This window comes from Saccopteryx leptura, chromosome X (genome assembly GCF_036850995.1).
Source record: "Saccopteryx leptura isolate mSacLep1 chromosome X, mSacLep1_pri_phased_curated, whole genome shotgun sequence".
Taxonomy (NCBI): Eukaryota; Metazoa; Chordata; class Mammalia; order Chiroptera; family Emballonuridae; genus Saccopteryx; species Saccopteryx leptura.
Genome location: NC_089516.1, coordinates 128,253,349 through 128,279,821, shown reverse-complemented (window position 1 = coordinate 128,279,821; position 26,473 = coordinate 128,253,349). Strand labels below are relative to the sequence as shown.

The window sequence follows — 26,473 nt, the reverse complement described above, 5'->3', positions numbered from 1 at the left end:
CTCTTCCATTCACTGAGAATGAGAATTAAAATTTGTTAGTGAAATGGTTGGAGTTCTACATCAGGAAAAGGATGGTCACTGGTCTGCACGTTCAGGGCCTTCTATGAACCATGTTCCAGATCTTATCTTGCCTGCATAGCAGACATTAATCTAACATACACATCACCCTGGTGTCATGTTCCTCTTTTAATTCCTCTAGTCTCATGTTTTATAAAGTTAAACAAATAAAACTCAGTGTTTTGTGGGAGAAAAATAGATGACTATTGAGAGTGATATATATAACACACCTAAATTGTTTGTGATGTTAAAGCATGAATTTCAGACCAGTGCTTTCATTACCTACTGTTGCTCATTCAATTCAAAGAAACTCATAAAAACAGAAACAAATAGACTCAATACTTTGCATCCCTTCAATTTCTGTGACAAAAATCACCTAGTATTGAGAGTATGAACATTTAAAAAAATAGTGACACCTGAAAAGATAGTGTGGAGTATAATGCTCAGGGCAAGAAGGAAACCATATTTTTTTAGTATTTTATACTAAACTCTAAAGAATGCCAGCACTTACTCTGACATTAAATTTTCACTGTTTCTGTTCTACTTTGAACAGGAGACCCTGATGACTACCTTGTTACAAAGGTCTAGATATAATAAGTTCAGCTGCTGATTGCCTGGAAAGATTCAACAAAATATCATAGAAACCATTGAGGACTAGACCTATGCTTTTCCTTGAGATGAGTCTTTGAGGGTTTGGCAGCCTTTGAAGAAGGCAGAATACATGCGACCTTAAATCTTAGAGGAGGAAAGTGCTCTTCAAATCACAGTATCAATTTTGCCTTCTTATAAATAAGGACACTGAGCTCAAGAGAGAGCAAATGGCTTCTTCATAGTTATTCAGGGTCTTATTAGTGGCAGTGTCAAGACAAGGACCCAAGTCTCTGATTCCCAGGCCCATTTTCTTACAAATAACTCTTGCTGTCCTTTAAGATTACAGCAAACAGATAAATGTCTTGAAGTACACTACTTAGTATGCAAGCCAAACTGACCTTTATCCTCTATCCCGGAATCATCAACCTTTTGTGGAAACCATGAAAATATGGTTTCCTGGCTCCTAAGTATAGGTCCATCAGTCAGAGTATCCCTCTGGAACCAGGGTGTAGGTAAAATGCCTGAATAGTTGGGATGGTTCTGGAAAAATATTGAAAAGCATAGCACACTGTGAATACAACCAGAAGTCCTGTACAGACTGCAGAGTTCTCCCAATCCTGCAAGTCCTAAATCCCAAATATATATACATGCAACAATTCAAGTGGGTCTAAGAAATAACGAGATGGAAAGCCAAAGTCCTGACAATTCAGGCAATTCTCTTCCTCTTTTGCATCCCACTCCATCTCCAAATTAGGGCTGATTTCTGTGTATCAGGACCTTTGTTATTCAGTTCCTGAGAGGATCAAGCCCCTGGAAGTGGGCCAAGCCCAGCATTTCAAAGAAGTTTTGAATTTCCTGCCAAGGTCCAACCTGGCCTAGGAGAACACAGCTCTTGGGACACACATGGGAAGAATTCCCTCTTCTTAGCAGGAGGCCTTTTCATCTCAAAAGGAGTCTTTTGAGACTTGCTGGACCCCTGTTCCCCCCAAAATAAGTTTCTTCCACTTTTAGAAACCCTGATATATGAAATCTACAATGAGAGAAGTATTTCTTTGTTGATTTTGTTTTAGAGCTTGAAGGGAAGGCTTGTAAATGCAAATATCCTTCAGTGAAATGCTATATCTATTCATGCTAGAATGTTAGTGGCATATTAGATCACAGAAATTTGACTTTACAACCCCATCCTGTCCTTTTTTTTTTCTCTGCAACTACCAACCTCACCACTTTTCTCTGAGAGTTAGACTGTAAGTGTGTGTGCATTTTGACATCTAAATTAGTAAACTCTGATTTTTTCCCCATATTGGCTACCACCCCCTTGCCCTCACCTCCACCCAAGGCACTTTCTCATGCTCCAATCCCACACATTCCTCTAAGACCACAGTCCTCAGAGTTAGATGCTGAAAGCATGGATGCTTTATCCATTTGTTTCAGAAATATTTTCTTAGAGAGATCCCACTAAATGCCATTATAATGAGGTGTTCCCATATGACACCAGGATGAGAGCCACCCACAGGATGGACTAAAGAGGTTGACTGTGCAATTGGCTGAGGAGAAGGTAGGGACAGCTGGTAAGACGAACTCCTGAGCCACACCCATGGCTTATTTCCTTAGGTCATACCCTCACCAGCCCTAAAGTGTTGACATGTCCCTACTCCCTTGCTTCAGAAGCCACGTCACTGCACTTGGCTCTTTTAGTACAAGTCCATCAGTCAGAGTGTCCTCTGGAGCCAAGGGATATGTGGAATGCCTGAAATGCAAGATTCCCAAACTTCATGTTTCCAGACTGACAAAAGAACCCTCACAGTTGTCAGTAGGTTTGGGAGCACATGAAAGGACTGAGGAAGTCTGAGGGGAGACAAAGGCAGAGGGCACAGTTGTAAAATTTCCCAGTATGGCCCCATTCCTTAGTTGGCTGTGACTGTGTTGGCACATTCAAGCTTACAGCATCAGGTAAACACAGTTTCACATTTTAAATTGCCCAAAGGTAATTGTCACAGTGACACATATGATCAAAAAGAAAAAAAGTTTACTTCTTTTTACTGAAGAGGAAACTGAGGCTCAGAAGGGGAAAGTGTGATTATCCCAGAATGGCCAACTGGGAAATGATTGTTTCCTAGGACTCCTAGACCAGTGCTTATTGCTTTATTGCCCAGAAAGAATAGGAGAAATGGAGCAGAGATCAGTGAAGTACCAAATGATCCTGGGGAGATACAGAGGAATTTTGTCTCTGAATGGACTTTCTCTTACCCCAGGGCTTGGCTAAATGTCCCTCACCCCTAGTCCCCAAAACACTGTTCTGAAGCACTGCTGCCACCCCATGACACTTCTGCAGCAGTGGGACTGAACAGAGTGGGCGTCCATTCATTCACAGAAACACCAGTTTCCTCTACACAGCAAACTCCACCTGATCAATCATATGGGTACAGTCTGAGCCGAGGAGAACTCTTTCTTCCCTTGCTAACCATTACATTCCTTGCCCTGTGGGTGAAAAGAGCCTTTTGGACTCCGGAACTTGAGAATGCACCTGTTTATTAGAGAGAGTGTAGTTTCTAGTTTCTTGGGTTGAAACCCTGGGGCTCTGCTGTGTGACTTTGAGCACATTTCTTCCCTTCTCTAAGGTCTCAGTTTTTATTTGTCACATCACATTGATTTTGATGCCCCCACCCTATGTAATATTTACTCATGCATTTTTCCTTCAATAAACCTTATATACTTGAAGTCTCCTTGTAGGCATGGGACTTGATGCCAGGGATTCAGCAAGAGGAGAATGGTGAGTCTGCTCAGAAAAAAATCTCACATTTTCATTCTGTAACGTTTTTTCTGTCATGCTTCTCCTACATGCTGACTTACCTTTTCAGAAAATGTTCCCGCTTCTGTTGGAGAATGGAAATTGGTAAAGAAAGGGGGGGGGATCCAATTTGAGACTCTGCTATTTTAGAGGAGGTTGAAATTATGAGCCAAAGTGGAGTGAAGCGCTCACTGTAATGACCGTCGTTCCCAAGACAAGAGAACACACAGGTCCTCTGCTTTTGAAGTGGCTCGAGCTCTTATGCGTGAGGCAGTATTACATAAATTCAAGCTCGCTCCTGATCCTTAGTACCCTGAGTTGCCTGAAGGGGGGAATGGTACTGCCTGCGTGTTCAGCCGGGGCGCTCCGGCCGCCACTGCAACCGGAGCGAGGAGCGCCCGCCTGCACCACCTGTCCCCGCCGGCATTCCAGAGTAGAGGCCGAATTGGCAGAGAGCCGGCCCAGATCAGTCGCCGCCTCAGTCAGTGCAGACCCTCCTAGGGGTGTGTCTCGCGCATTCAACTCCCAGCGGTTGGTGGACGAGCCCCTAAAGGCGTCTTCCTTCCTGGCGCGAGACGCGTGCACCCCACTCTTTGCGCTGCTGCCCCGAGGCCGCCGCAGGCGGATGCACGACTTCAGGAGACGCTGGGACCTGGGCTCCCTCTGCCGGGCCTTGCTTACTCGGGGCCTGGCAGCCCTGGGCCATTCACTGAAGCACGTGCTTGGTGCGATCTTCTCCAAGATTTTTGGCCCCCTAGCCAGGTACGTTTTAGGCGAAAGCGGGAGTCGCACTCCCGGGCCCGGGTGAGCGGGGGCCGTGCGGGTAAGGAAGGCAGCCACGAGGGGAAGGGAAGGGTGCAAAGTTCCAGGTGGCCCGTGGCGACCGGGCTTGGGTGCTCCGGAGGGACGCAGCGCGTATTTGGCCACGCTGAGACTTCCTCAGCGAGATTCCGCAAGCACCGGCAGCGCAACGTCTCTGATTGCAAGTTGGGCAACCGGCGGACTCCTTCCCTCAGGGGAACTCAGCACGCCTGGCTCCGAGCTCACTCTAAGGCGGTGGCCTCCAAGGTGGGCGACCGGGTGAGGGAAAGAGCAAGGCTTCGGGAGGCATTGGGATTCGGAAGCCCGCTAGGGCTCGCGTGGAGGCAGCTGCGTAAGCGCCAAAGGTACTGGGGGAAAGAACCGTCTGGGAGAGTGCAGTGGGCGAAGCGGGATGGGAACTACGGTGCCGCCAAGAGTGGAGGGAGACGCAGGGTCTCGGACCAGGGGGCTGTGAGTTGCAAAGTGAGGCAACCGGGGTCGTGGGGTTACGAAACCCCGCGAAACGGCTCCTAAGAGCTCCGGCGCGGGGCGAGGGCAGGCGGCCAGAGGGAAGGAGTCGGAGGAGGGGGGTGTGCGGCAGAAGCCACAGCGCTGAGCCTGCCGGGAAGGAAGGAAGCGGGGAAGGGCGCCGCCGCCGCTACTGCTGTGGCAGTGGAGTACTTGGTGAGGAGGGGAGGGGGAAAAGGGGGCGCAACGGGGACTCCAAGGGGAGGGGGTTTGCGGGCGCACCGCGAGTGTGGGCTGAACTGCAGGATTGACTTAACGAAGCTTGGGTTTCCCCCAGCGTCGGGAATATGGATGAGAAATCCAACAAGCTGCTGCTGGCTTTGGTGATGCTCTTTCTGTTTGCCGTGATCGTCCTCCAGTATGTGTGCCCCGGCACAGAATGTCAGCTCCTAAGCCTGCAGGCGTTCAGCTCCCCGATGCCGGACCCGTACCGCTCCGAGGATGAGAGTTCCGTCAGGTTCGTGCCGCGTTACAATTTCAGCCGCGGCGATCTCCTGCGCAAGGTAGACTTCGACATTAAGGGCGACGACCTGATCGTGTTCCTGCACATCCAGAAGACCGGAGGTACCACTTTTGGCCGTCACCTGGTGCGCAACATCCAGCTGGAGCAGCCTTGCGAATGCCGCGTGGGTCAGAAGAAATGCACTTGCCACCGGCCGGGTAAGCAGGAGACCTGGCTCTTCTCCAGGTTCTCTACGGGCTGGAGCTGCGGGCTACACGCCGACTGGACCGAGCTCACCAGCTGCGTGCCCACCGTGGTGGACGGCAAGCGTGACGCCAGGCTAAGACCGTCTAGGTGAGTGTGCGCCCGCGGTGGAGCAGGTCTCTGGAACGCCGGAGCGGATCTGGGCCTGGGCGGGCGGAGCGCGGGGAGGCGCAGCTGTCCAGTTCCTGAGACCTAGTGCTCACCTCGGCTCCCCAGCGGATACGCCCCTGCTGGGCTGGCTGCGCATCTCGGGGGCTGACGGCGCGTGGGTAGCCGCAGGAAGCCTGTCCTCTCCCGCCCGGGATGCCTGTCCGTCTGTCCGCGGGCTGACTTGCTTAGTGGCTGTGAGTGGGGGAAGCGGCTGGGAGACCCGGAACCATCACCCCCGCCCGCCAGCTGCTGGGACAAGGTTCGGCACGCATACTCTGAAATGGCGCGCGGGAAAAAGCCGCGCTGTGTTTTGTGTCCCCGAGCCTTACCTGTCCTCGCTTTTCTCTGCACCGCGGTTCCAAGTCTCCTCTTCACTTTTTTCCTTTTTCTCACGCCCGCATTCTTATCCCCTTTTATTCTCGCTTCCTCTGTTTGCCTTTTCCTCTTTCTCATGCTCCTTCCTGCTCTTGCCTTAATCTTGCCATCTTCCTCCGTTTTCTTCTCACACTGTTTCTCTTCTCTTTCACGATTCTTCGTCTTCCTCCTCCTCCTCCTCCTTCTTTTTTTCTTTTTTCTTCTTTTTTCTCTTCCTGGTTGACTTTTGTCGCTGCTCTCCTCCTTTCTCCCTAATGACTCTACTCTCCCTGGAGAGTGAGTGGCCCTCTGCCGTTGTTTGAGGACACGGTGAGAGCTCATGGTACTCAGTTTGCGCCCCTCTCTACTGGCTGCACACCAGGCATCCGCGACGTTTTTTTTTTTCCAGTGCAAAGGGCACCCCACGGGCAGAGGGGTAGGCTGGGACGCTGCTCCGACTCCGTGTTGGGTTCAGCCTCGAGAAACTGCTCCTGGAGAAACTGCTCGTGATTCACAAACCTTGAGCCCCACCGTGAGAAGCTGCCGGCCCATATGCTGGAACCAGGGGTTGATGCCAAAAAAGTTGATTTATGAAGAGCCTGTAGCCATTGCTTTGATAGCTAGAGCACTTTTCTCCACCCAGCCACAATACCAGGTTCGTGGATGTCATGGAGAAACATAAAGGCGAGGGCAGGGAGGGTGCTTTGGGCTGTAGATGCTCCACCTAGGACACCCATTCTTCCTAAAACAAATCTGGGCTGGACAGGGAGTCCAGGGAATGGGCAAGGTAAGTGTATGGCCAGTGCATGGCCATGCAGGTTCACACTGGATTTTTGCAGATGGTAGAGAAGAGCCGGAGGATGGTGGGCCACTCGGTTTATTAGAGTGCAGTAGCAGATGAGCAAGCAGGCAAGGAAAATCGCTTCTCTCTCTCTCTCTCTCTCTCTCTCTCTCCCTCCCTCCCAGCACTCTCAAACAGGCCAGCGTGGGGGTTGGGGGAAGGAAGTACCAATCCCTTCCCCAGCAAACAATTGCCCCTCTCAATGTCAGCAGGCATAAACTGTAGGCCTATGGTGCTTCCCCCTGCTCAAGCACCAATCAGGCTAACTACAAAGTGAGCAAGTCTAACACACTTGTTTGCCCAACATTAAGTCTAATTGCTAAGGGGCCTCCCAACTGGATCTCTGGTCAGGCAAAAACATCGCTGTGCTTTTTCCTCCTTATCAAAGTGACCACAGGGTGTCTTGAGGCTGCTCCTGCTGCAATGGCTGCCTACCTGGACCCTCTCCCAACACTCCCACAAAAACTCCGTGGCAGGTACTCAGTGTTCTGGACCAGGCACTTTGTAAGTGTCTTTTGGAATGCCATAGCCAGTGCCAGTTTTTCTGTCCAGCCATAGGCAAATGGAGTCCTTTGACTTTCTGGCCATCACTGAGATTCAGTGGAATCATTACCCTTCACCCACTTTCCCTTCCCTCAGTTTACAATGTCTTTTCTGGAACGCTGGAATTCTGACAGAATCTTTTGAACTTCCTGTCTCAGTGCTAAGAAATTTTTTTTTCTCTATCCAAAGAAAATCTTCGCTTCAGGGAGTTTGTTGCCTCAATCCTGTATGAGAAGTGCATAAGTCCTTTCCACCACAATATTCTGGTGTTTAAGAATATGTCAAATAATTTTGCAGTGTTGCAAATAATTTATCTTGCTGATGGAGCTGGTAGGTGTAGTGAGGGGTGGTGATGAAAAAGTTCTTCAGGGCAAAGATGAAATTTCCCAGCTGTGATTACGGTAGAGAAGCAAAAGTGAGGTCTTGGCCACTCTGGAAGCCTTGTCCTGTCTGGAGTCTCACAGGGCACATATGCCTTTTACAGTCCTTTCAGACGTGAAGGTCAGGGTGTGGCATGGTCTGTAAACACATCTCTGGATTACCCCAAATCAAAGTAAAATTATTTGGAAAAAATGAGATTTTCTTGGTCAAGAAGGGTGATGCCACAGTGCCATCTAGTCTAATGGAAGAAGAACCACTTTTGAAAGAGTTACTGGATCTTACAATATTTGCAAAAAGGAAATAAAATGTACTAGAGAAACATGATGTTACCTTAAAAGCACCTTTTTATTTCATTTCTATGCACCTCCAGAAATGTTCATCTTGCAAAATAGTGAGAACATGAGAGCTCCAGAAATTCCCAGGATGTTAACAAATCTACGTCTGTAGGACCAGTTCTGTAATTTCTGATGGTCTGTACGAGCCAAGGGATGCTTAAGTGAAAATGAGAGAGTGTGTGTATGTTTGTGTGCGCACGTGTGGTGTGTGTGTGTGTGTGTGTGTGTGTGTGTGTGTGTGTGTGTGTGTGTGTGTTTGGTGAGAATTAGAGACAGAGGCAGCTGAACTGACAGTGATATATGAGGATGAGGAACTAGTCTCAAGCTGTGAACGAGTCAGTCATTGGGAGTTCTTGTGTATAGCAGCTTTCTTTGCCAGTTGGTGGTCTCTGTATTCTGCTGAACTGAGAGGAACAATGGCTTAGGCTGTTTGGCATGTGAGTACTGACACCTGGGCCTCAGTTCCAGGCCATCCAGGAACCAGCTGTGTGACCCTGGACCAAAGCCTGTCCAAGCTTGGCATGTGTGAAGTTCATATTCTAGCTTCCAATGAGCTTTTGCATCTCTTATTTCTGGTATTTCTCCGAAATCTTGCACTATCTTTGGGAAGAGGGTAGAATGGGCAAAGGTATCCTGATTTTCAGATGAAAGTGAAGCCCAAAGGGGCTGAAGGACTTTTTCAAGTTCATTGAGCACTTTAGTGGCACAGCAGGAATCCTACTTCAGCTCTATTTGATTCCATAGCTGTTTAGCTCTGGTCACTATGCCTTGATGAGTGAGGGTTTTTGCAAAAACATAGTGAGGAATTTCATGTCAGTAATAATCACAAAGTGAATGATCATGAAACATTAGCTGATACTGTTATCACCTACATCATCACTATTTTTAATAATTTTACACACGTGAGTTTGCCACACCCACTGGAAGAAGAAATTTCTATTTCTTTGAAGCTTTATGCTCATCAGGAATAGGTCTGTTGGCTAGGTTGCAAAGGGGTTTCTCATTGCCTTGTTGGAAATCACTTCAAAGCAGAAGAATGAAAGGATGCTGGGGATCTGGTGAATCAGTGTTAGTAGGAGCCTTCAGAAGTGACAGGGGCCACCTTCTGACTTATAACCATCCATTGACATTACGGGGACATGAAAGGCCCTAGCAGCCATATACCAAGATGCTGATTCTTGCTCTCAGTGCTACATTTGAGATGCTTCCCTTCCTCAGCAGATGGTAAACTGCGTTGGTGATATATAACTGCTGGAGAAAAGACTGTGGTTCGGTTGCTCCTAGAGGACAGAGGAAGTGCTTTGCTGGCAAAAGGCACAATTTGTTTATTAAAAATAATATTTCTTAAAAAAAAAACCCTAGAAATTTCATTTCATGCATCTGTTTGCCAGTATGTTGTTTGGGATGAGAGAAAAATCCTGCTCATCCTAGAATTTCTAAGACAATTTTTGAAAATGTATTAAAACATTGTTTTTACTAGTTGTAAAAACTCTCAAATTTTGCAGATTTTTCTCAAGCCAAATTCTCTGTGTTTATAGCCAACTCTAGTGCACCACTTAGTCTGTGACAAGAATTCAAAATTTGGCACAAAAAAATTGCCTTAGCCTCATTCTTCTTCACCAGGTATGGTGCTGCCTGCACACACAGGGTAGTTGGGGGTGTAGGATCTATATAATTCAAAGAATCTGATCTTTATATTCATGTTACATCCTAGATGTTTAACATATCTAAATATTTTAGCAGCCATACAGGAGAGTAATTAATTGTTATCTAAAATTCAGTAGACTATCACTAACATGAAAGGACAAAAGTCATTTATATGGAGAACAGTTTTCTTTTATCTCTCTCTCTGGTCATTCTTTTTAAATATTATGGTAAATGCTTTCTTTTCTTTCCATTTATTTATTTTTATTTACATTTAAAAAATTATTGATTTTAATTTATTGTGTATACATAGATTCAAGTGTCCCACCGAATATATCTCCTCCCCACCCCTGTGTTCCCCTCAACACTCCACTTGCCCCCTCCCCCCAATGCCTTCCCCACTTCCCTCCAGGATTTGCTGTCCTGCTCTCTATAAAACTGTGTTATGTATACATAATTTACTAATCTCTTTCTCTTCTTTGATCCCATTCTCTCATCCTCTTTCCCTCTGACCCCTTTCCCTCTGGTCCTTTTGATTGTGCTCTACCTCTATTCTGTTCCTCAGTTCACACTGTTCATTAAATTCCTCACATGAGTGAGATCATATGATATTTACTTTATCTGCCTGTCTTATTTCACTTAGCATAATAGTTTCCAGGTCCATCTATGTTGTCGCAAAAGGTAAGATTTTCTTCTTTTTCATGGCCACATAGTATTCCATTGTGTATATGTACCACTGCTTTTTAATCCACTCGTCCACTGACAGATACTTGGGCTGTTTCTAGATCTTGGCTATTGTAAACAATGCTGCAGTAAACATGGGGGTGTATTTCTTCTTTGGGATCAGTGATTTGGTATTCTTAGGATACATTCCTAAAAGTGGGATAGCTGGGTCAAAGGCAGTTACATTTTTAATTTTTTGAGGAATCTTCATACTGTTTTCCACAGTGGCTGCACCAGTATGCATTCTCACCAGCAGTACAGGAGGGTTCCCTTTTCTCCACACCCTCGCCAGCACTTGTTAGTGTTGTTTTGTTGATGAGCGCCATTCTGACTGGTGTGATGTGATATCTCATTGTGGTTTTAATTTGCATTGCATTTCTCTAATGATTAATGATGTTGAACATTTTTTCATATGACTGTTGGCCATCTGTATGTGCTTTTTGGAGAAGTGTCTATTCATTTCTTTTGCCCATTTTTAATTGGATTGTTTACCTTCCTGGTGTTAAGTTTTCCAAGTTTTTTATAAATGTAGGTTATTAACCCCTTATCAGATGTATTGTCAAATATGTTCTCCCATTGTGTGGTTTGTCTTTTTATTTTGTTCATATTGTCTTTAGCTGAGCAAAAGCTTTTTAGTTTGATATAGTCCCATTTATTCGTCCTGTTCTTTAGTTCACTTGCCTGTGGAGATAAATCACCAAATATATTGCTGTGAGAGATGTTGGAGAACTTACTGCCTATGTTTTCTTCCAAGATGATTATGGTTTCACATCTTACATTTAAGTCTTTTATCCATTTTGAGTTTATGTTTGTGAATGGTGTGAGTTGGTGGTCTAGTTTCATTTTTTTTTGCATGTACCTGTCCAATTTTCCCAACACCATTCATTAAAGAGACTGTCTTTACTCCATTGTATGCTCTTACCTTCTTTGTCAAATATCAATTGTCCATAAAGGTGTGGGTTTATTCTTTCCATTTATTTTTAAAGGGTAGCTCTATTTTGAAAGAGCTTTATATTTTATTTTTTAAATTATTTTAATTAGAGTTTATATTAAATACCATTTTGTATTATTTTCAAGTATACAGCATAGTTTTTCTCCTGATATTTCCATTATCCCCAGGTCACCTACATAGTTATTACAAAATGTTGACTATATTTTCTATGCTGTACTTTACATTCCTGTGACTATTTTGTAGCTAACAGTGTGTACCTTTTAATTTATTTCACTTTTCCTGCTTATTTGCTAGCCCCCTTCTCCTCAGTGTTTATTAGTCTGTTTCAATTGTTTATTTTGTTCTTTAGATCCCACATATAAATGAAATCATATGGTATTTAGAACAAGCTGTGTCTTAATAAGAGCTCCATAGTGCATATGCCTGCTCACACTTCACATGCCCAACCTCTCATTCTTTTCACTTTTTAAATTTTGCAGTAAAGCAGGATGAATCGATAGGCTTTTGGTACAGGGTGAGGAAGCCAGTGCATAGACTGTTACAGCCAGGAGTGCTGTCCTGGTCCGTCAGGTTGTAGTCCATTTGGCTTTCCTATGATAGCTTCACAAACTGAAAATGCATTTCTTCAGTTGACTTTGGTAAGAGCTGTTACACTTTCCTACTATTTCACAGGAGAGGGGGAGACATTCACAATGATAATATCAGTAGAACATCAGCAGCGTAAGTTAGCATCTCTACATAGAAGGCAAATGTGTTAGGCAAATTTTGAGTCCCAACGAAATGCTAAGTTTTACGGAAATATAAAACGTCATTCAGAATTAGCATTTTTTAATAGTAATTTTACATTTTTGCTGTTATGTAGCAATAAGAATGTTCTTTTTAAAGAAGCAATAACTTTTTTTAAGTGAGAAGAGGGGAGATAGACTCCCACATGTGCTCCCACTAGGATCCATCTGGCAACCCTGGTCTGGGGTGGATGCTCAAATCAACCGAGCTGTCCTCAGTGCCTGGGACTGACGCTCAAACCAATAGATCCACTGGCTGTGAAATGGGAAGAAAAATAGAAGGGGTAGAGGGAGGGGAAAAGAAGCAGATGGTCATTTCTCATGTGCACCCTGACTGTGGATTGAACCCAGATGTTCACACAGTGTGCCAACACTCTATCTACTGAGCGAACTGGCCAGGACTATAGCTTGTTTTTTGTTTTTTTTTTTTTAGATATTTGTCTTCAACTTAGGTAGTATGAAATGATATTAAAGAATAGTCATCTCTGCCCTGGTCAGATGCTCAGTTGGTTACAACATCATCCTGATGCTCAAAGGTTGTGGGATTGATCCCTGGTTAGGGCACATACAGGAAAAGATCGATGTTTCTGTCTCTCTCCCTTACTCTCTCTCCCTACTTCTCTCTTTATTTAAAAAATTAATAAAGAAAAAAAAGGCTAGTCATTTTTTCCATCTGTTATTCATTAAATGAATTTTTTGTGACATTGCCCATTTTATTCTGGAAAAGACATACCATCTTTTCTCTTACAAAGCTTAGAGTAGAACAGAATACTTTGATATTTTAGATATTTAATAAAGAGATGGATTTTGTTTGAACATGATTTGAATATCAATAATGTATTCAAAATTTTATACCTTTACTATAATGTATTTTAAAAATAGAGATAAGTCCATCTGTTTATGTTGCAGTTAAGGTTTACCTAGCAAACTCTGTGGAGTACATATTATGTATTCCTTTCAGTGCTAGCATAGCAGTTGAAGGAAATTAGAGCTAAGACAAAGCTAAAAAAGCCAATGTCACAATCTTCAGCCTCAAATCCATAAAGATTATCAGGTAAAGTGCAGAACACTGTAGTACAGGCAGATCAGTGTTGGGGAAAACTTATGGTTTGGGGCAAGTTCATCCCTGCCAGTAAAAGTGAGAGATTTAAGTGAGATATTTTCTAAGCTCTTTGCTTTCTAAAGTGTGCATATCAGGCCAGAAAAAGGAGGAATCTGTTTGGGAAGGCTTCTGAGAATAGGTAGGTTGTATTTAGAAGAAAGGAGGTATTTGGGTGGGCATGGCATTCTTATGCTATGTTATGTCCAGAAACCTCCCCTAGCCAGTTTTGGCAAACACTAAGAAAGTTCATGCTTAGAAAATGTTTAGAGAGACATGTGGGGTGAAGTCTCATTGTAGAGGTCCTGTAATGGCAGTGAAGGGGTTGAACCCCAGTGAGTATGAAAAGCTCTTGGGAGGATTCAAGATTGTGGTAGAGTAGGTGTATATTACATTTACCTTCTCCCAAGACCAAACTGAAATTACAGCTAAAATGTATAACAATCAGCCTAAGTAACCAACTAAAGACTAGCTGAATAAAAGTGTTATAAACAAGGGTTTACAGAAAAAGCTACATCAAGACTGGTAAGAAGGGTACATATATGAAAAGGCCTTACCACAGATAGTAACCAAGATTCTGAAGTGATGTCTCAGCTGCAAAGGTTTCTCCTGAGGAACATAAGTTCACAACTTCACTCCAAGACCTTCAGCCCAGAGAACCAGAGCCAGAAAGAGGTGCCCACATAACATTTGGCTGTGAAAATCAGTGGGGATTCTGTCTGCCAGGGAGAGAAGGGAGTCAGCTAGAGACATAGGTACCCTCCTAAAGGTTCAACACACAAAATTTGGTTTGTAGCCACTCACCCCAGGTTCCAGTGAAGGAAAGCAGAGCAGACTGGATTTGTGTGAAGGGAGACAAGTTTGTGGTTATGGAGAGAGAACCGTGGGGACAGCCAGTGGGAACCTTGTAATGAGTTACTTTCCCACACTGCAGATGACATCTTTCTTGGTTGGAGCACTCTCTCCTTAGGGGATTAGCTTGAAGAATTCAATAGTCCCACCTTCTGGACTCTTTGATGCCCCATTCTGTGGATTTTATTCCCTGTTGAGGAGACAACTGCTTGGGAAGAGATCTAGAAGTCTGGGAAGATTTAGGAGTTGTCAATGATTGAAAAGTGTGAAATTGAGGCAGGATTCATTCCTCCCCACTTTAATATGAATCTAACTGGCAACTACCTCTCAAGGCAAATCCATTAGCCTCATTTTCCAGATTCTAGCTGGTCCCACACTCTTGACTCCTGGTGTCTTCGCCAAACTGAGGTCTGATCAAAATCTGGGACAGAGTAAGTTTTGTGACTCTTGGGCAGGGAGTACTTTCCCCACCTTCCCCCAAGCCTGACTGGAAACTCCTCTTCACTAGACATCTGCTAGCCCCGTCTTTATGACTCCCAAAATCCCCACCCTGCTGAGTTCAGGCTCCTGGCAGAATTTTGGACAAACTGAGATGTGCGGCTCTAGAACAGGGGCTATTTTTTCCTCACACACCTGAGCACTGCAGAGACATCCCTTCATTCTTTGTCTTCTTGGGCCTGATAAACTCTGCTAACCACAGCCTGATGACTCCCTGAGACCTTTTTTTATCAGAAAGGTTTGCAGGCACCTAGTAGCTGTCAGCTAGATTTGGTGTACTTAGGGACATTTGCTGAGTGACTTCAGACCAAACACTGGCACTGAGTTTGAACCTTTATCAAGTGGGTGAACATCACTTGACCAGACCTGGTGACTCGCTGAGCACCTACACCTCATGCAACTGGAGTACTGCCAGAGGCTCTTTCAGTGAATGGCCCTAACAGCCACCTGTCAGGTAGAGGAAGGCAGAGGCAGGCAGATGCAGAACTCAAGTTTTCTTGGGACTTTTGCCTACCTTCAGCTTAGCCTGGTGCTGGTATAGGACAGCCTTGGTGTACACCTTAGTACTTATTGCACACACATAGGTCAAGCAGAGGTAGCCACTAACTGTAGGTTGCTTTGTAGGTCCAAACAGATTGCTGAAGGCCAGTTTCAGGCAACAATTACATTGGCCTGCACCAGAGTGCATCCTGAATCCCCAGAAGAAACACACCCATTGGCCAGCTTCAGACAATGTCAAAGCAGGATTCAGACAATGTCAAAGCAGGATCCAATTAGCTTAACAAGTGGCATACATAGAGGGAAATATTGGCAGACATCAAACTCAAATGAAGTAAATTTTGCTTCATGTGGTCATCATTTGTAGTTAGGGTTGACCTTGAAAGTCAGCTAACCCGAGGATTGACCCCATGCACAAATAGGCCAATAACAATAAAGACTAAATTAACACAGGAGGGCCCACATAACCCACACAAGGGACATTCGTGGAACACTCAGGTGAGCAAGGAGACTATGACACTTGGTCCCACAGTACACGTGTTACATAAGGCTATCATACCAAGACTAGAAGTCATAGCAGACCTAACTAATACATAGAAACAAACACAAAGAGGCAGCAAAAATGGGGAGACAAAGAAACATGCCCCAAATGAAAGAAAAGGAGAAATATTTGGAAAAAGAGCTAAAGGAAATGGAGGCAAGCAATGCACCAGGCATGGAGTTAAAAAATTGGTTATAAGTATGTTCAAAAATTTGTTGAAAACTTAAAGAGATAGCAAACATGAGAAACTACATAGAAACCATAAAAAACAACTGTTTGGAAATGAAGACTATAATATCTGAAGTGAAGAATACACTGAAAGGGATAAACTATAGGTTAAATGAAGCAGATGACTGAATCAGTGACTTGGAATACAAGGTGACAAGAAATTCCTAATCAGAGGAACAAAAAGGAAGAAAACAAATGAGGATAATGCAAAGGACATTTGAGGGAACATGAAGCATAACAACATCTACATCATAAGGGTATCAGAAAGAGAAGAGAGAGAGCAAGTGATTGGGAACCTATTTGAAGAAATAACTGAAAATTTTGCTAACCTGGTGAAAGAAAAAACAAAACAAAATACAAGTTTAGGAACACAGAAAACCATAAACAATATGAACTCCAGAGTCTCACACAAGGGACATGCCCTCAGCAGTAACCAGAGCATAGGCGACCTTGGCGGTGATCTGAGAGGGTGCGCGCGACCCCACGAGGTGGCTGTTGATATCTGAGCTGACTGAGGCAGCCCTGGAAGCAGTCCAAATGGGCGTGCAGGTACATGCGAGCCCAACCAAGGCAACGGTAGTTGAGGAGGTGGACAAGAGCCAGCAGCACCTGAGGCCAAAAGCCCCAGGTAGCAACAACTGTGGTGGCCTGGAAGACAGACCACAGAACGGGAGCTAAAATGTCTGGATAGAATGACACCTGAGGCTAAGAAGTAGGCTACATCTAATACCATACGTAATCACTGAATTACAGTACTGAGCCCAACAAATAACCAGCAATAAAAGACAACAGAAAGCGGATTTTAGGGTATCTTGAACTTTTAAAGTAACCTCTCCCAGGCCAAGAGTAGATAAAAGCAAGCCTAGGAGTGCAGCTGATATTTACAATGGCACCTGACCCAGCAGAGGCAGCCACAAGATCTGGATCACCTGTAGCCCCCAAAAGGGGGATAAGGACCAGTCACAGCAATGACTCCACTGATCTGCCCCAGGCCCCAGCCAGGGAAATTCAGGACAACACAGACAAAATGAGAAGACAGAGAAGTGCAATCCAAACGAACCAACAAGAGAAACACTCAGAAAATGAGCTGAGTGAGATGGGTATAAGCAAACTACTGGATGTAGCATTTAAAGTAATGATTATTAGAATGCTGAAAGATTTCAGAAGAACAATGGATGGTCACAGTGAGCACATAAATAAAGAAATAACAAGTATTGAAAAGGACATTGAAAAAATAAAGAAGAACGAGTCAAAAATGACAAATACAATACCTGAAATGAAGACTACACTATAAGCAATTAAAAGCAGGCTGGATGAAGCACAGGATTGAATCAGCAATTTAGAAGGCAAGATAAACGAAAACATGGAAGCAGAGCAGCCAAAAAGAAAAGAGAATGAAAAAATCTGAGGAAACTCGAAAAGAGTTCTGTGACAAGATAAAAACATCTGCATCATAGGAGTTCCTGAAGAAGACGAGAAAGAACAAGATACACAGACCTTGCTTAATCAAATCATAGCTGAAAACTTCCCTAAATTGATGCAAGAAAAAGTCACACAAGTTCAAGAAGCAGAGAACTCCATTAAAGAATAATCCAAAGGGCCCTGGCCAGTTGGCTCATTGGTAGAGTGTCGGCCTGGCGTGCAGGAGTCCCGGGTTCGATTCCCGGCCAGGGCACACAGGAGAAGCACCCATCTGCTTCTCCACCCTTCCCTCTCTCCTTCCTCTCTATCTCTCTTCCACTCCCGCAGCCAAGGCTCCACTAGAGCAAAGTTGGCCCAGGCACGGAGGATGGCTCTGTGGCCTCTGCCTCGGGTGCTAGAATGGCTGTGGTTGCGACACAGCAACGCCCCAGATAGGCAGAGCATCACCTCCTGATGGGCGTGCCAGGTGGATCCTGGTCAGGCGTATGCGGGAGTCTGTCTGACTGCCTCCCTGTTTCCAACTTCAGAAAAAATACAAAAAAAAAAAAGAATAATCCAAAGAAATCCATACCAAGACACATCATAATTAAAATAGCTAAGCTAAGAGATAAAGAGAAAATATTAAAAGCTGCTAGAGAAAAAAAGGCTATCACCTATAAAGGAGCCCCCATAAGCATGACATCTGACTTCTCAACAGAAACACTTGAGGCTAGAAGGGAATGTCAAGAAATATTCAAGCTAATGCAGAACAAGAGATAACAACCAAGACTACTTTATCCAGCAAGGCTATCAATTAAAATTGACAGAGAAATAAAAAGCTTCCCAGACAAAAAAAAAAAAAAAAAAAAAAAAGAGGATTCATTACAACCAAACCAATGCTGCAAGAATGTTAAGCGGACTGATAGAAACAGAACAAAGGGGGAAAAGAATATAGCAAAAGAGGAATATACCTTTAAAGAATAAAATGGCAATAAACAACTACATATCAATAATAACCTTAAATGTAAATGGATTAAATGATCCAATCAAAAGACATAAAATAGCTGTGTGGATAAGAAAACAGGACCCCTACATATGCTGTCTACAAGAGACACGCCTTAAAACAAAAGATACACATAGGCTAAAGGTAAAAGGATAGAAAAAAATATTTCATGCAAATGGAAATGAAAAAAAAAACAAGGGTAGCAATACTTATATCAGAGAAAATGGACTTTACAATAAAGGCTATAGTAAGAGATAAAGAAGGTCACTACATTATGATAAAGGGAGCAATCCAACAGGAAGATATAACCTTTAAAAATATCTATGCACCTAATATAGGAGCACTTAAATATACAGTGTGTCCATAAAGTCATGGTGCATTTTTGACCAGTCACAGGAAAGCAACAAAAGACGATAAAAATGTGAAATCTGCACCAAATAAAAGGAAAACCCTCCCAGTTTCTGTAGAGTGATGTGGCACCATGTGTGCATGCGCAGATGATGACGTAACACCGTATATACAGTGGAGCAGCCCACGGCCATGCCAGTCGAGATGTGGAAGGTACAGAGAAAAGTTCAATGTGTTCTGTGGCTCGCTAAATTCAAATCCCTGACCAAAGTGCAACGTGAATATCGGCACATTTAAAATGAAGCGCCACCACATAGGAATAACATTACTCGGTGGGATAAGCAGTTGAAGGAAACCGGCAGTTTGGTGGAGAAACCCTGTTCTGGTAGGCCATTAGTCAGTGACGAGTCTTTAGAGGCTATACGGGATAGCTACCTAAGGAGCCCTAAAAAATCTATGCATGAGCCCACATCGAACTGCACTGAATAGGTATAAAACTGGGAGAGCTTTCCTTTTATTTGGTGCAGATTTCACATTTCTACCATCTTTTGTTGCTTTCCTGTGACTGGTCAAAAGTGCACCATGACTTTATGGACACACTGTATAAAGCAGACTTTGATGGATATAAAAGGTGAGATCAACAGCACTACTATAATAGTAGGGGATTTCAATACCCCACTAAAATCATTAGATAAATCCTCAAGAAAGAAAATTAACAAAGAAACAGCAGAATTAAAGGAAACACTAGATCAACTGGATTTAATAGATACCTTCAGAATCTTTCATCCTAAAGCAGCAGAATATACATACTTTTCAAATGCTCATGGTACATTCACTAGGATAGACCACATGTTAGGACACAAAAGTGGTCTCAACAAATTTAAGAAGATTGAAATCATATCAAGCATTTTCTATCATCACAATGGCATGAAACTAAAAATCAACCAAAACAGAAAAGCTGAAAAATATTCAAACACATGGAAACCAAATAACATGTTATTAAATAACAAATGGATTAACAATGAAATCAAAGAAGAAATAAAAAAAATTCCTAGAAACGAATGATAATGAGCATACAACAACTCAAATTTATGGGACACAGCAAAAGCAGTACTGAGAGGGAAGTTCATAGCACTACAAGCATTCCTTAAGAAGCTAGAAAAAGCTCAAATAAAGAACCTAACCCTGCATCTAAAAGAACTAGAAAAAGAACAACAAGTAAAGCCCAGAGGTAGTAGGAGGAAGGAAATAATAAAGATCAGAGCAGAATCAAAATAACATAGAGGCTAAAGAAACAATTCAGAAGATCAATGAAACCAAGAGCTGGTTCTTTGAAAGAGTAAACAAGATCGATGAAGCTTTAACAAGACTTACCAAGACAAAAATTGAGAGGATTCAAATAAAATTAGAAATGAGAGTGGAGAAAACTGACACAACAGAAATACAAAATATTGTAAGAAAATACTATGAAGAACTGTACGCCAAAAAATTAAACAACCTAGGTGAAATGGACAAATTTCTTGAAACATATAATCTTTCAAAAATCAATCTGAAAGAATCAGAAAATCTAAACTGACCGATTACAACAAATGAGATCGAAACAGTTATCAAAAAACTTCCCTAAAGCAAAAGCCCGGTGCCCGATGGTTTCACTGGTGAATTCTACAAAATAGTCAAAGAAGAATTAACTCCTATTCTTCTCAAGCTATTTCAAAAAATTCAAGAGAAATAAACACTTCCAAATTATTTTTATGAGTCTAGCATAATTCTGATCCCAAAACCAGACAAAGACAACAAAAAGAAAAATTATTGGCCAATATCCCTGATGAATTTAGATGCTAAAATTCTCAACAAAATATTAGCAAACTGGATCTAGCAATACATGAAAAAATTCATACATCATGATCAAATGGGATTTATTCTGGGGAGGCAAGGATGGTACAACATTCATAAATCAATCAATGTGATTCACCACATAAACAAAAAAGGAAGGAGAAAAACCACATGATAATTTCAATAGATGCAGAAAAAACATTTGATAAAATCCAGCACCCATTTATGATCAAAACTCTCAGCAAAGTGAGGATACAAGAAACATACCTCAACATGATAAAAGCCATCTCTGACAGGCTCACAGCCAACATCATACTCAATGGGCAAAAATTAAAAGCAATCCTCTTAAGATCAGGAACAAGGCAGGCATACCCCTTTTCACCACTCTTATTCAACATAGTATTGGAAGTCTTAGCTACCAGCAATCAGACAAGAAGAAGAAATAAAAGGTATCCAAATTGGAAAAGAAGAAGTAAAACTATCATTATTTTCAGATGATATGATAGTGTATATAGGAAACCCTAAAGTCTCAGTCAAAATACTACTGGACCTGATAAATGAATTCAGCAAGGTGGCAGGATATATAATTAATACACAGAAATCAGAGGCATTTATATACACCAACAATGAAATGTCAGAAATAGAAATTAAGGAAACAATACCCTTCAGTATTGCAACAATAAAAAGAACATAACCAGGAGTAAATTTAATTAAGGACGTTAAAGACTTGTACCTGGAAATTTATAAAACATTTATAAAAGAAATCAAGGAAGACACAAACAAGTGGAAGCATAAACTGTGTTCCTGGTCAAGAAGAGTAAATATCATTAAAATGTCTATATTACCCAAGCAATTTCTAAATTCAATGCAATACCAAATAAAATATCAATGACATACTTCAAAGATATAGATCACATATTCCAAAAATTTATAAGGAACTAAAAAAGAACATGAATATCCTCTGCAATCTTGAAAAAGAAGTATAAAGTGGGAGGTATAACACTTCCTGATATCAAGTTATTCTACAAGGCCATTGTACTCAAAACAGCTTGGTACTGGCATAAGAACAAGCATATAGATCAGTGGAACAACAGAATCAGAAATAAACCCACACCTTTATGGACAATTGATATTTGACAAAGGAGGTAAGAGCATACAATGGACTAAAGAGAGTTTCTTTAACAAATGGTGTTGGGAAAACTGGACAGCTACCTACAAAAAAATGAAACTAGACCACCAACTTATACCATTCACAAAAATAAACTCAAAATTGATAAAGGACTTAAATGTAAGTCATGAAACCATAATCATCTTAGAAGAAAACATAGTCAGTAAGCTCACTGACATCTCTCGCAGCAATATATTTGCTGATTTATCTACAGGGGCAAGTGAAATAAAAGGCAGGATAAACAAATGAGACTATTTCAAATTCAAAAGCTTTTGCACAGCTAAAGACAATATGAACAGAATAAAAAGACAAACCACACATTGGGGGAACATATTCGACAATACATTTGATAAGGGGTTAATAACCAAAATTTATAAAGAACTTGTAAAACTCAACACCAGGAAGACAAACAATTCAATAAAAAAATGGGCAAAATAAATGAATAGACACTTCTCCAGAGAGGACATACAGATGGCCAGTAGACAGAAGAAAAAGTGTTCAACATCAGTAGTCATTAGAGAAATGCAAATTAAAACCATAATGAGATACCACCTCACACCAGTCAGAATGGTGCTTATTAACAAAACAACACATGATAGGTGCTGACGAGGATGTGGAGAAAGGGGAACCCTCCTGCACTGCTGGTGGGAATGTAAATTGGTGCAGCCACTATGGAAAACAGTATGGAGATTCCTGAAAAAATTAAAAATGGAACTGCCTTTTGACCCAGCCATTCTACTTATAGGAATATATACCAAGGACATCATTTCATTGACTCCAAAAAAAATTCACCCCCATGTTTATGATAGCATTGTTCACAATAGCGAAGATCTGGACGCATCTCAAATGTCCGTCAGTGGATGAGTGGATTAAATAAAAGTGGTACATATATACAATGGAATACTATGGGGCCATGAAATAGAAGGAAATATTACCTTTTGCAACAACATGGATGGACCTGGAAACTATTATGTTGATTGAAATAAGCCAGACAAGAAAGAAAAATATCATATGACCTCACTCATTTGAGAAATCCAAGGAACAATGTGAACTGAGGAATAGAATTAAACCTGAAAGGAAGAGGGGAGGGCGCTGTTGGGAGGGGGGTGATATTGAGGGGAATATGAGGGAGAGGGGATGCATTAGGGGAGACAGTAGAGTCTATGAAAACACAATAAATAAATAAATTTTAAAAAATTATAGTTATAAAGAAAGTGTTCTATAGAACAATAAAATTGCTTATAGAGGTCAGAATATATAGATTTTTATTTTAATTTTACCAGAAAATCACTATAAGCTTCAAATAAATAATTTATGTATAATACAATCCAAAAAAAAAAAAAAGAGGCTCACAGTAAGACGTTATAATTAAGGAGAAAAATCTTAAAAACAGGAAAAGAAAGACAGCTACGTACAAGGGAGCTCCCATAGACTGTCAGCTGATTTTTTCTTCAGAAGCATTTCAGACCAAAAGGGATTGGCATAAAATATTCAAAGTGACTGAAAGCAAGGACCTGGTCGTGGATGGTTGGGTCAGTGACAGAGTGTTAGTCCAGCATGTAGAAGTCCATGGTTCAAATATTGGTGAAGGCACCCAGGAGAAATGCCTGTTTCTTCACCTTTCCCTCTCCTTTCTCTCTATCTCCCTCTTCAGCTCCTGCAGCCAAGGCTCCATTGGAGCAAAGTTGGCGTGGACACTGAAGATGGCTTCATGTCCTCTGCCTCAGGTGCTAGAATAGCTCTGGTTGCAAAGGAGCAAGGGCCCCAGATGGGCAGAGCATTGTCCCCTAGCAAGCTTGCCAGGTGGATCTCAGTCAGACGCATGCAGGAGTCTGTCTCTCTGCCTCCCCATTTGTCACTTCAGAAAAATACAAAAAAAGAAAATTAAAAAAAAGAAAAAGAAGAAAAGCAAGGATCTACAACCCAGATTACTTTACCCAGCAAGGCTATCATTTCAAATAGAAAGAGAAACAAAGAGCTTCTCATACAATAAAAAAGTAAAGTTCCTAACTATCAAATCAGTAAAACAAGAAATGTAAAATGAATTTTCTTTAAGAAGAAGAAGAAAAAGACATAAGGTATCAGAATTGACAAGAAACAAGATATACTGTCTTCAAGAGACCAATCTCAGAATGAAAGATACAGACAAAAAGTAAAGAAATGGGAAAAGATATTGCATGCCAATGGAAAGGGGAAAAAATGCTGAGGTAACCATACTTTTATCAGACAAAGTAGACCATAAGAAGAGACAAAGAAGGATAATATGTAATGCTAAAGGGATAAATCCAACAAGAGGCTATAACCCTTTTAGTCACTTATACATACAGCATTGGAACACCTAAATATATAAACCAAACATTGATGGATATAAAGATAGAGATTAACAGTAATACAGTCATAGTAGGGCACTTAAACACCACATTACATTAATGGATAGATCTTCCAGAAAATCAACAAAGAAGCAGCAGCCTTAAATGACACCCTATTCAGATGGATTTAATTGATATTTTCAGGGAATTTTACCTCAAAGCAGCAGAATATACATTATTTTCAATTGCACATGGAACATTTTCTAGGATAGCCTACATGCTGGAATTTGCAAAACAAGTCTCAATAAATTTAAGAAGATTGAAATGATATTATCAAACATCTCTGACCATAATGAAATAACCAACCATAGTTTTAAGGAACCAAAAAGTAGACATGAGTATAGTATATCATAGCCATAATAAAACATTATTTTTAAAAATTGTCAATGTATATTTTCATTATACAAGTAGTGCATACTCAAAAAGGATATTCAAAACCTTCAGATAAGCAGAATATGAAAATAAATCACTAATCAATCTATTAATGTCCTGGTATTTTTCTTATACTCTTTATGTTTAGATTTGGCAGAGGCAGGAAGATGGTTTATGCATCTCTCTTTCTCTCTCTCTAACATAGTTTTAGTTATACTGGATCCATAGTTACCTTTTTGTCCTTTAGCATTAAATCACTAACAATTTTCAACATTATGTTAAAGGGAATTTAAATGGTATTGTAGTAATTCTTCAGGTGGATGCAGTGAGATTTTTTTGAATCATTTTCTTCCATGTGGATGTTGAAATTTTTCAATTTGTTGCACTCATAAATTTTCATTAACTTCCTAATGCATTGATTAACACCTTATATGTTTTCTCCATAGCACTTCTCATAAATGTATGTAAATAATTATTTGTTTTATGTTTATCTTTTCTACTCCATGAAAGCAGGGAATATGTCTGCTTGATTTCTCAGTGTCCTTAAGTGCGTAACACACTGATAGGGGATATTCAACTAATATTTGTTGAATAAATTAATGAATAAGTAGATGAATGAATGGATAAAAAATACATATAGGTTAGGTTTTCCAGTTAAACCTCAGAAAATAAATTATGCTCAAATAAATTAAATAAATATTTTAATGTTCTCTTTTAATATTATATAATTTATTTACAAAAAAATCATTTAAAATTGTATTCTTAACAACAATATATGAAAATTGTGGTATTTACCACAACTTGTAAACACTGGCAACTATCTCTTTTTGTTTGGTTATGATGGTGATATATGTCGAGTTTTGTTTGTTTTGTTTTAATTCAGGATTATTTAGAGAAGCAGAAGGGTTTTTCTACATTTAATTATTTAAATTTGCATTTTTAATACAAGTGAGATTAAACAGTTTTTTTTTATGTCTCTGAACTAGTTGTGGCTCCCATGTTTTAAATTGTTTAGTCACACTCTTTGTTTTTCTAATAAAATTAAAGGAGTTTTTTATACAGGACAGATGTCATTTTTTGCCTGATTTATTTATAGTGCATCTTTTCATCAGTATGATACACGCTTTTTCACTTTGGCTATTTTTTTTGACAGAAGAACATTTCTCATTTTTATGTAATCAAAATTGTCTTTTTCTCTATTGAAACATTCTTTTTTCTTGACTAAGAGTTCCACATGTGAATTACATCTATCATTTAATAATAATGCCAATTGTGATTTCAGATTAATTGAGTTCACAGACTCCCATGTAAACATGTAAGCCATATGCTACCCCAAATCCCTAGTTCTCACTTTTTTACAAGTCCTTGCCATCAGTAGTATAAACAACATAGACAATTACCAACTCCTTACTACATTCCCAGCACAAACTAGATCCCTTCTCAACCTTGGCTTTGGTTAATAGTACCACTTCTACTCCAGACTAGAAATCAGTGAGGTACCTTTTAACTCTAACCTTCATTTACTTTTTTTTAATTCCTTCCATCCAAGAGCTTTTCCTTTTCTTAAAAAAAATACTTTTTTACTCAGAATAAAGGAAAACTGTTCTGACATAAAAAGGCATGAAAAACTGACCCAATATGAATTTTACCAAAACAGGTATTTTTAAAAAATTCTATTGAATTTATTGGGGTGACATTAGTTCATTAAATTGTATAGATTTGAGGTGTACAATTCTATCATCTGGTGTACAATTCTATCATCTATCATCTGTATATTGTGTGTTCCTCTTCCCAAGTCAGGTCTCCTTCCATCACCATTTATCCCCCCTGCACCATCTTCTACCTCCCCTCACCCTCATTTCTCTCTGGTATAAATACCATACTGTTATCTATGTTTATGAGGTTTTTATTCCTTTGTTTAATCCCTTCATCTTTTTCATTCAGATCCCCAACCTCCCTCCTCTTTGACAGTTGTCAGGCTGTTTTCTGTACTTCTGAGTCTGCTTCTACTTTGTGTTTTTGTTTTGTCCATTAGATTCCACATATAAGTGAATTCTTTCTCTAACTGGCTTGTTTCACTTGGC

General features: G+C 41.2%; 1 protein-coding gene across 3 annotated transcripts in view; it reads left to right on the top strand.

Annotated features, from left to right (window-relative positions):
- Nucleotides 1-3,770: 3,770 nt before the first annotated feature.
- Nucleotides 3,771-26,473, top strand: part of HS6ST2 (heparan sulfate 6-O-sulfotransferase 2) — a 399,556-nt gene continuing 376,853 nt past the window's right edge. For all 3 annotated transcript variants that reach the window (XM_066357003.1, XM_066357002.1, XM_066357001.1), the window contains exons 1-2: nucleotides 3,771-4,198; nucleotides 5,043-5,561. In XM_066357003.1, the coding sequence (XP_066213100.1) occupies nucleotides 3,771-4,198; nucleotides 5,043-5,561 (947 nt within the window). The remainder of the gene's footprint in view (nucleotides 4,199-5,042; nucleotides 5,562-26,473) is intronic.